Source organism: Erpetoichthys calabaricus, chromosome 3 (genome assembly GCF_900747795.2).
Source record: "Erpetoichthys calabaricus chromosome 3, fErpCal1.3, whole genome shotgun sequence".
Classification (NCBI taxonomy): Eukaryota; Metazoa; Chordata; class Cladistia; order Polypteriformes; family Polypteridae; genus Erpetoichthys; species Erpetoichthys calabaricus.
The window spans coordinates 121191227-121203092 of NC_041396.2; the positions used below are offsets into that span (position 1 = coordinate 121191227).

The 11866-nt window shown below is 38.0% G+C and overlaps 1 protein-coding gene across 1 annotated transcript in view; it reads right to left on the reverse strand.

Annotated features, from left to right (window-relative positions):
- Window positions 1-11413, reverse strand: part of LOC127527084 (cation channel sperm-associated auxiliary subunit epsilon-like) — a 125732-nt gene extending 114319 nt beyond the window's left edge. The window contains exons 1-2 of the mRNA XM_051924702.1: window positions 10742-11413; window positions 2514-2970 (exon numbers count right to left, since the gene is read on the reverse strand). Coding sequence (XP_051780662.1) covers window positions 2514-2970; window positions 10742-11155 — 871 coding nt within the window. The 5' untranslated portion in view covers window positions 11156-11413. The remainder of the gene's footprint in view (window positions 1-2513; window positions 2971-10741) is intronic.
- Between the last annotated feature and the right edge of the window lie 453 nt (window positions 11414-11866).

Below are 11866 nucleotides of genomic sequence, written 5' to 3' on the forward strand. Positions count from 1 at the left end.
TGTGACAGTTGTGATAATCTCTGATACATTCATCAGCTGACAAATATAGAAATATCTCTCTATTATAAAAAAAAATCTTGGGAGGAAGACGAGGGAGACAAGATGTGATCTTCTCGGAAGACACTTTGAAGTCCCGCAAGACTACTTGCACGACATGCCCTAAATACAAACAAATTTTCTGAGACACAAGTGAGATAAAAGGACAGCTGCTGTACAGGCTTTTAAATGATCGTCGCGCAGCGCAACATGCAGATCACGCAGCACGGCACAAGCGGTAGCTGGCTTAAAGGACAGCTGCTGTACAGGCTTTTAAATGATTGTCGCGCAGCGCGACATGTAGATCATGCAGCAGGGCACTAGCAGCCCCACGGGAGGGGGGGGGGGGTTATATATAACTCATTCACTACAGCTTTATTACTGGCAAATATCAAGAAATAAAAAATGAATGAAATGCAAATAACAATCTTTTTAAATTGTATATCCGGATAACCAAAACCGGGGGTTGGCGAGCGAATTTTAAAAATCAAGTACTGACAGCCTTGTGAAAACCCACTGTCCAAGATATTTAATTGGCTATGAACTGCCTAAATTGAAACTGCAACACATCCAGTTTAAAACAGTTCTGAGTTGAAAAAGTACAAGCGAAAATAACTAGGACAGAACAAACAAACTATACACACTGCCCTACTCAAACACAAGACTGTGGAGCTATTATGTGGGCAGGTGTTTGTTGGACAGCTTGAGGCCGGCAAACATATGAAAAAATGCTTTTCTACTGTTATACATGTTTTATTTACACCGGAGCGCTGTGTCTTTCAAACAGGAGCATCATATTATTGACTTCTTTTCAATAAAGTGGAAGGAGCAAAACTTTCTTGATGGCTTTTTAAAATTTTGAGCCATCATTGCTGGGCTAAGATCAAGGTGGCTACCTTTCAGGGACCTCTTCAGTGGTTTGTGCTTAACTTGGAAAAGCACAAACCAGAAATGCAACAAAAAGGGCAGCAATACACATGCTTACATACACCCTAGGGTATAAATCTTGTGGAGAAATATTATAAACATTTTAATAATAGTTTAAAATTTCTGGGGAAAGCTTGTTTCTTATTTTGCACAACATTGGGTGGGGGTGCCCCTCTAGCATTTAATAAGGAAACATCAATGTTTATATAAAAAACAATCATATAGTTTTCATGATTAGTAGTTTAGTTACTTTATGACCTATGAGTTATACCTCTCCCTGAATTTACTGCAGATAGCCCCAATTGATGATTTAAAATCATTGAGTATCTAATGTGGGAAATAGCCTGGACACAGACAGACGGACATTGTTTAAAAGTCCAACACACATTTATTTATAAGTATTAAAGTGCACAAACCCAGTGTCACAGCACCAATCACCCCAACAGTCCAGGCCAACCCGCGATCTGCCTCGTCTCTTCAGGCCGCCTCTTTCCTCTCCCGGACCTCATCCTCTTCCACCCGACTCCAGCCGTGAATGAAGGGAGGCGGCTCCTTTTATTGTACCCCGGATGTGCTCCAGGTGTGCTCCGGCAATCTTCCACCGACACGCTCCAGTGTAGCAGAAGTGCCGGCTGTATCCCCGGTGTCCCTGCTCCTCTTCCCCCCAGCACTTCCTAGTGTGGCGGAAGTGCTGAGGTCCAGGGCTCTCCAGGCATTGGGGCGCCCCCTGGTGGTGACCACGGGCCCCTCCAGGGTTGAGCTTCAAAGCTCTGTACCTGTGGCCCCCACAGTAACCAGGGCGGTCGCCCCCTCGTGATCTGGTGGTATCTGATTAAGATACTACAGCTATGGCACTGGAAGCAGGAGAACCTTCAGGCGCTCTTTACAAACTCAGCAAAACCTGGGCAGAATGTTTTCGACAATGCAAAGAAATCCAACTTTAAAAATGTCTTCAGCGCTATATGAGCTTTTACGCTGATGTTTTACTTATATTCCTGTCAAATTAGTAGTAAATCATGAATAGAGTCTGGGTAACTTTCAAATCACATTTTTTGATCGGACCACATATTGCATAGCATTGCTGGATCTTCTAAGTAAGTTTGACTGGAAACCATGTCTCTACTAATCAAACTATTAATCCTAATAATCAGCCAATCAGCCTTTTAACCCTTGTAAGGCAAATTTTTCTGCTCACTTTTCTGGGGCTTATCTGTGCCATGGATTAGATGTCCAGAAACAAATTGTGCTGAATATTGACATATTGATGGGATAATAAAAAAAATGCATATCTTTAAAACTCACTTTTCTTTTTCAATTTTTACTTGTTATCAATGTACCAAACCTAGAGAATTAATCTAACTAGCACAACACAACCTGCTAATACCATTGACCCCAAAAAGATCAGCAACAGCACAGCACAGAAGTTTTACGGATGTCAAATTATAAAATAAATTCAACACTGAAGTGTATTTGACTTTTTGTCTTTTTTGTTTCTGGGACCCTGTTGATTTTTGTGAACACACTGAGGATTAAGAGGATGAACTTCTTACCTGTGACAACCTGATGAACAGGATTGGAAGTCAGGGGTTCTCCAATCACCTCCATCTTTCCATAATCACTGTTGTTGTTATAACTGTAATAAATATTGTTGTCTGACCACAGCAAAGCAGACAATGACGTAGACTCAAAGAAAATCAAGTTAATGGGTCCACCACTCAGTATTTCAAATTTAGTGCTATAAAAAGCAGAAGTTAGTGTTGAGGTGTTGGTTACTTCATTGTAAATGATGAGACGTAATTGCTGATTCAATGCAGTTCCAGTCAAAATTGCTACCTCAGCAGGATAAGAAGCAAAAGACACTGTCAATATGATGGAGTCTTCTGGAATGTCGAAGGGACTTCTCAAGAGAGTCAACTCCACATTTTTGGTAAAATTATTCATGTTGTTTTCTTTGGCAAGGTAGAGAGCAGTATCTGTCCATACTGCCACTGTGCTTAATGTGTCACCCTAAATCAGAAGAAAAAAAAATACAAATTAGCACTTTATGTGCACTACCAATCAAAGGTTTTAGAACACCTTGATTTTTAAAGTTTTTCTTCAAAGTTAATCAGTGAAATGGTTAAAAGGTAAGCAGTAAACTGCCACAGGTTTAAATTTAAAGTTTAGGTTGGCAAAAGCCACCTACAGGGAACAACTAATAGGTTGCAACCTACAGATGTTCTGCAGCAATTAAAGCAAATGAAACCCTGCAAGTTGAAGCAAATAATTTGCACAGGTGTCCTAACAGTTCTTGATTATATTATAAAATCCTGTACCTGACGTTCTAATACATCAGCTTTCTTGAAGATTGTTTCAGTTCGCATGTATGCTGTGTAGTTAGACCTTCTCTTACAGCTTTAAACATTTTTTCTTAATTTCTTGTCTGATATTCTTACAGCTTAAAACAATGCTTCTTCATTTCTTGTCTGATATTAAAGGGTAATTTCTTCACAGACATTGTACGATAAGTAAAGCTTTTTTTAGAAATATTAAAAATACCATGTTCAAAGCCTTAAAATTTGCCAAATACCTCCACTTTCAAGCAGCAAATGTTATCATTTCAGAAAACATGCCTGTCTTTGTGAAAACAAAAAGAAACTAGAAATAATTATTTTATCACTGATTCTTGGAACTATTTTTCTTGAGGTAAGGAAACATTTCCTGTTTGCTTGTCTGCTCACAGCAGCCACTGTGTGTGGTGTTATGAAAATACCAACAAGCCCCCAGTGCCATGCTATACTCTGCTTATAATCCTAATTTGGCGGCAGTTAGATTTCAGCAGTTAGGTTCTGCCATGGCTCGATACAACAGACAGATGTGCGCTCAAATCATATAATTATTTGTACCTAAATGTCCCAAACTTTTTACCAGTTACATTCTATGTTGTTATTTTATATCATATACAGAGTGAGGCTTACACCAAGTGGCAATGCAGTGGAAAGAACACATTAAGAGTTTTATTGTGCTTTGTAAAATTCATAACAAATCTGAAGTGAAGTGATTACTTCACTTGCACTTACCAGTCTCAATAAATCCATTAATGCTCAGGTACAACATGTAAAAAGTATTCAGACTTTGATGCTGTGACACTGGAATGACAGCTCTGCACAACCCCACTGACTTTGTTAAACCATCTGTACTGAACTAATTAAAAATTCAAACTGATTAAGCTTTTGTGAAATGATGTTGCTAAATTGGCCCCTTTGTGTCTGTGTATTCTCACTGTGTCTGACTGGTGCCCTGTTCAGATGTTGTTCCTTCTTTGAGCCCGATGCTTGCTCTGCTCTTTGCAGAAAACATACACTCCCACATATTGAAAGAGGAGAGAGAGGTTAGGAGCACACGCTGATACAGCGCATTACCGCACCCAACACACGACAGACCAACTCAGGATCCCAGATTAGGACCCAAGTGCAGCCATGCAATGGGTGACACCTCAGCACCACACTAGTTCAGATGGAATATAGATGGAATATATACGAGCAATTGCAGGTTAAGGGCCTTATTTCAATGGCACAATGAAGTAGAGTCACTTTTCACAGTGATTACACTGTAATTTTGAAAGACCAAAACCAATCTGGATGCTGCAGTTTCTCTGAGTTTGTGATAGAGCAAACTGAATTCCCACAAAACAATTATTGACTTTCTTCAGAACATTAGAAAATTAGAGCTGATCAGGCCATTCATCCCAACAAAGATTGTCACTCCTGTCCACTTAATTCTTCCACAATAACATTACTTCCAGTTTTAAAGGTCCCTATAAATTTATAAGTCTATGGTTCTCTGTGTGAAGAAACAGGTTTGCACAAACTATCCTAAACAAGTTTCGAACTGTGTTCCCATGTTCTTGTTGAACTCATTTTAAAGTAGCAGTCTCAATCCACTGTGCTAGTTCCATTCATAATTTTAAATACTTCAATAATGTTTCCTCTTAATCCCCTTTTGCTTAATATTTCTTAATAACTAATCCCCTGTAAACATGGAATCAGTTTAGTTGGTATTCTCTGGAATGGTTGTAGTACTGCTAAGACTTTTTGTAGCCTGGAGACCAAAACTAAACACAATACTCTAGATGAGGTCTTAACACCAATTTGATTGTATCCTTTGGTTGTTTCCTTGTATCGCCTCTTAATCTACTTTCTCCTCTGTTGTATGACATAGTGAGCATTCCCCATTCTGCTAGGTTTAAATGGCACACCAGACCTGTTAAGAAAGCGGATTTAACAAGGATACAGACATCCAGCTGCACCTTCCCCCACTTGCATTCCAAACTAAGTGACTCCAGCTTGTACCAAGATCTGCCAGGACTTGATGTGATAAAAAGGTGTAAATTAGAGTTCCACTGGCATCTCTCCAGAGGCCCCTTTAAAGACTATTTGAGCTAGAAGGCACGAAATTGGCTGAAGCCAAAGACAAAGACCTACAATCGAAAGGATGGCAGCTGAGATGGCCAGAGGAACTCGCCTATTAGAAAAAAGTGATTCTGCACCTAGAAGTGACTTTAATCCAATCAGGAGAAGGTTCAACCTTCCTTTAAAATCACATGCACCCCGTCTCTCAAAGAAAGTGAAAAGAATCAAAGAATTGCAGAGAATGGGAACAATATATACTGTAAAAAACATTTTTTATACTTGTTCACTGCTTCTCAACCATCTCCACACTTAAAAAGCTTATCCCAGGCCATCCTGCTTAGACTTTGATGCATCTGTTCAAAATCTGACCTACCATTATAGGCACATGAGGCTTTTGTATCATCTTAGAGGAGCCACCAAGATAGTTGCCAAGGTTAAAAATGTAGTTAAAAAAGTAGATGAGCAATGACCTCCCTTCTAGAAAGTGGAAATAAACTAATGGGAAAGCCCAAACACCCCTCCTTTAGCGGTGCTAAAATCAATAGAAGAGTCTTCAGATCACCCCTATTTACAGGACAATATTCAGAATACTGAGAAAAGCGCTATATAAATGTAATGAATTATTATTATTATTATAATGAGAGAGTCAAAAGGAGTCAGAAAACACTGGTGCCACTCATTGATTGGATGAAGCTATGCATATTATGCATATTAAAAGTAAGATGACATGATGTATTGGATGAGGTAATGTAAAAAGAAAAGCTTAAAGGCAGATGAATTGTTCACTCAATGGACTGGGACATTTGTGCATACCTGTGTACAAATAAAGAATTGTTCTGCATTTTCATCTGGTCTCTGTGAATGACTTCTTTGAAAACAAGTTTTTCCACAACATTAACAAGTAATTTTCCAAATGCTTCCCTAAACCTTCAATGCCTTTTGTTTCTGTGCTGGCGAAAACGAAAAAGTCAAAGACCCTTCTAAATGGAAAAAATGCTGTAAAAAGTCCTGTATGGCTCCTTAGTAGCAACCAGAAAAGCAAAGTTATAGGAGCAAAATTTGTTGTTTGAGTATTTCACACCTCAACACAAAAACCTAAGCACTACTTCCACTTCCACTCACAAGGATGATGTCAATCACTGTTTCCTCCAAACTTGTTATGCATTCTTAATGCATGATGAGTTGTTCCTGGTAAGGATATGGTAATTAAAGAACTTGTTTGAGTGAATAAATTCACTTGCACTTACTAGTCTCAATAAATCCATTAATGCTCAGGTACAACATGTAAAAAGTATTCAGACTTGGAATGACAGCTCTGCACAACCGTACTGACTTTGTTAAACCATCTGTACTGAACTAATTAAAAATTCAAACTGATTAAACGTTTGTGAACTGATGTTGCTAAATTGGCCCCTTTGTGTCTGTGTATTCTCCCTGTGTCTGACTGGTACCCTGTTCAGATGGTGTTCCTTCCTTGAGCCCGATGCTTGCTCTGCTCTTTGCAGAAAAAATATACTCCCACATATTGAAAGAGGAGAGAGAGGTTAGGAGCACACACTGATACAGCACATTACCGCACCCAACACATGACAAACCAACTCAGGATCCCAGATTAGGACCCAAGTGCAGCCATGCAATGGGTGACACCTCAGCACCACACTAGTTCGGATGGTATGGAACAATGTGAGGTTTTTTATGGTGGAGTGGATGGCCTACATGGATGCAGATTAATGTCATACCCAGGACGGACCAATTGCAGGTTAAGGGCCTTACTTCAATGGCACAATGAAGTAGAGTCACTTTTGGCATTTATGGGATTTGAACTGGCCACCTTCCGATTGCCAGTGCAAATCCCTAATTTCAGAGCCACCACTCTGCCTTAGTATGCCTTACTATGCCTTTTTCAGTCTAGTCTAGTTGTCTACAAAACAGAGACAGCAATTTACCATTGGGCATCAACATTCAATTAATCCAATAATGGTACCTGGATGTGACTTTCCAAGGTATATCCATCTCATTGCGGTCCAGTACCTCCTTGTTCCACAAGTTGCAGTGAGGATGAGTAACATATGTTAGTGAGGCATACAGCTGGTCTTCTTTAAAAATGGCTCAGTCTCACAGCAGAGGTGTGATCATAGCAAAATTAACTTAAAGAGTATCAGTATTTCGTTTGAGGCATAGGGAGGAAACACTGAATTGCATGATAGCAGAGGGCAGAAAAGACCTACAGTGTTTCTAGCATACCGTGGTGGAATGAGCCTGTGGCTAAAAGTGCTCCAAGACAGATCTTTGGGAATGGAGGGGATTTTCATTAGGGCATCCAGTTTGCCACCATCCTCTCTTCCACGACAGCTTGTCCAAAAATGTGTCCAGGGTTAGCCCAGTAATGGGGCAGGTTTTACTGGTAAGTTTCTTCAGCCATTGTGCATCATTTGAGCTCAAGTTTCTTCCCCAGGAGACTGCTTTGCATAGAACAATAGGCCAGGATTAGCCCAATAATGGAGCTGACTTTACTGATAAGTTTGTTGAGTCATTGTTTGCAATATACGTGTAATCTCAAGATGCAGATCAATGCCCAATGACATTTTTTGCTTGTAAAATTGACATTTTCTGTAAATTTTAAGACTTTTCTTTATAATGAGACCACAGTATCCACAAGCTCTATTATAAAACTCAAAAGAGGGCTAGTTATTTTTCTAAGTTTATAAAACATGCTTCACTTTAGAATGCAACTTCATGTGACAAACAAACTTTTATATACCATGATTGTGAAGAAAAAACTTTAACTTGAGAAATACGAAATTTAATCTTTTAAGCAAAATACTTTTTTAGTACAAGCTAAATACTTAGATTTAAATGGAAAAATGCATATTAACTGTATAATCAATGGTAACAGTCCTTTGAGATCATAGCCTTAGAAATCTTGTTAAGTGAATATGCCCAAGATAATAAAATTTTTATTTGAAAATACAGTATATTGATCTAACTACAGTATATAATCAGAGAGTCCCTAACATTTCTATTACCTTATTTGGATTATGGCCAGGCATCACATCCCCCTCATGAAAACATCATCCTGATAGAAAATCAGTATGAAAAACAATAGTCTTTTATAGTTTCTGGTAGAGATACATTACAGCAGGGTTGATCTTTCACTAAAATAAAATACATGGCCAGACTTTTTTGCTTAATGGTGCTACACACAGTAAAGTTTCTTTAAAAATGGATTTCCTTCTTTTGTGGAGATTCTCACAGCAAAGTCGCCATACAGTATGTTGTCACTGCTTAAATACATTTTAATTTAAGTTGGGCTAAATATATTATTCAGGTATAAGTACAGGGCCTCCAGCATCCTATGGTTGCAGTAACTTTTACTGTAGTTACTGTATTTTGTTATTTTTAGAAATGAATATAGACGGTGGTGTCAACGTCCAGGAAGTGAAAAATGTGGATGACAGTATGTGGGACTCCATGGAAGGAACCACTGGCAGCCATGCATGGTTGTGGCATTGCAGGGCAGTCTACAATGGAGACAGCAGATGGCATAAGCTCTGTAACAACGGCCCAAAGATGCCCCACTCCTCGATTGTTACAATACTTATCCATATTCCACTTATACTATATCCTGTGGCAAAGGACAATGTATCTACTTCATTAACGGATACATTCTGCATTAATTTTGATTTACATGGGCTAGAAGATGCAAGGGGAAATGTTACTAATGTTGCATCCTCCATATACAGTGGAACTTTGGTTCACGAACGTCTCGTACACGTACAAATCAGTTTACGACCAAAAAGTTCGCCAAACTTTTGCCTCGGTTCACAACCACACACTCGGTATACGAACAAGCCAGTTTCCCTTTCGGTTTGTGCGCGCCGATGATTTTCGCACGTGTTACATTGTTCTCGGTCAGACGTGCGTGCTTTTGCTGTGAACTCTTTGTGCTCTATTTCATTTCCCTTTCCGGTTCGTACGCGCAGATTACTGTATTTAAGCACGTGTTCAGCCTCTCCCTGTTCATTGTTCTCAGTTAGTCGTGCGTGCTTTACCTGTGAACTCTTTATGCTCTACAGTATTACGTGTGATTTTGCAGTTAACCAAGATTTCTAAGCACTGTAACCTCCTCTCCACCCAGTTCCTCCTCACTTCATGCCCAAACTCGACTCATGCAAGGTTAGTTTTCTTGGTGGTTTATGGTTAGTTTTTGTATTACAGATTTTTCAAATGTTCATTTTTTGGTTCGTAGCGTGAATTGTTGCAATGTTACTTTTCTTTGTTATTTATTAAGTTACGGATTTTTCAAACGTTCATTTTTTTTCCCCTGCGATCGGGTTGTAAGGCTATAGAGCGAACTGCTGCAATGTTACTTTCTTGGTTGCTTGTGGTTGGTTTTTAAATAAAGTTCGGATTTGTTCAAATGTTCCTTTTTTTCCCCTGTGCTTAAAACTTATTAAAAAAAATGTTTATACAGCGATTGGGTTGTAAGACTATAGCGCGAACTGCTGCAATGTTACTTTCTTGGTTGCTTGTGGTTGGTTTTTAAATAAAGTTCGGATTTGTTCAAATGTTCCTTTTTTTTTCCCATCGGGTCGTAAGGCTATAGCGCGAACTCTTGCAATGTTAGTTTTCTCTGTTGTTCAAGGTTTTCTCAGTGTTATTCAATGTTTTTACATTTAGTTTTCTATTACGATGTGCATTCTATGGTGTAATTAACTATATTTGTGCTTAAAAATCTTAAAAAAAATATATTTACATACAGTTCGTACCGTCTGGAACGGATTAATTGCATTTACATTCAATCCTATGGTGGAAATTGCTTCGGTTCACGACCAAATCGGTTTACGACCAGAGTTTTGGAACGAATTATGGTCGTGAACCGAGGTTCCACTGTATTGTAATTTATGCATTATTATAAATTACAATATAAATAATTTACTGTATATAAATATTATAAATTGTAATCAAATGACAAAAAGCATGTCTCTTTCATAACTTTCTTATTCCAAACCAATCAAACAAACTGAAAGATAATACATGACCAATATTACCTTGTGTATACTTACAAATATGAGCATTTCATTTTTTTATTGTAGTTGTAATTGTTCTTTTTGTAAGAAAATAAGCTTAACATAATTTTAAAAATGTAAACATTAGGCATAAAGTAAAAACAGTTCACACAAATAATTAGTGCATGTGTATGTGTGTGTATGTGCTGTTAATATTAAACAAGCATCTGGACTGTTGTGGTCATGTCTAGCTTCATTCATCACCTGTAATTTCATTTAACATGAATATTCTGATTTTAATTTGAAAACAAGACCATAAACTGAATGAATATTTTGTAAATTTTATGTTAGATATAGTACAATCAGAGTCATACTCACTATAATTGGATAATTCTTCCAGCACCTGATCCTTGATGTGATTCCTTTGACTGTATTTTTAGGAAGATTCTGATCAATTTCAAGCTGAAGCAATTGCCACTCCTGTGTTAGAAGGTATATTGAGCCATCAATGAAGAAAAGAATGTTCTCTCCTAAGAACGCAGCATCCTTGATTGTGGCATCACTAGTGAAGATGACTTTAATTTCTTCTCTGGTCTCAAAGCCATCATTTGTTAAGAAGCTACCACGATCTGTCATTAGAACTGCTTTGTTATAATAACAACAGTGCCACACCAGTTTTTCTGAGGGATTTACTACCAGATATACTGGTTTTGTAGCAGCAGCTGGAGGCTTTTTGCTCTCGTGCATATGGAAGATTTCAGTGACAGGAGCGATGTAGCAATTCATAAACATAACAGTGGACTGACGCACCTTGATAGTGGTTATAGAATTGATATCATTCAGTGAGGTCTCCCAAAACCTACATTGAAACAAAACAATAGAAGAGCTTTTTTCAAGTATGAACCCAAAGCAACTGCATCAATGCTTAGTGATATTGATTTACAGTTCACTAGAAATTAATAAATGTTGGACTTTATACTCTTCTTGACTTGTTTAGAAGCTGGAGTGCAGTGTGTAAACAGAGGTACCATGCTATGCATCTCACTAAGACTAGGTGGGATTCTTTCATGACAAAAGATTTAACAGGACATTAGAAAAGATGCAAATGATGTGATGCAGAATATAAAATGCCATGTTCTCTTTATTTATAAATGGTAACATGCAAATATCAAATAGAAATGAGAAATGCAATAATACACCATCAATACAGTACTTGTATGTGGTGTAACTTTGTTTTTGTGATTAAGTTTGGTGTTGTCAAACATCTTTAAATTTAGTGACAGCCCACAAAAATATGTAAAATTAAAAAGTGTGTTTCTAATTCTGTAAATACATTTGACTGCCTGTAAGAAAAATCTGTTAAATACAGCAACACTACAAATCAATCTTCATGTAATGGAAGAACGCAGCTGATCATTTGTCTTGTATGTGTCTGTCAATTAAATATCAGATCAACCCACACCAGGCCATTCACTTTCCACTCACTTTCCATATCAAATGTGA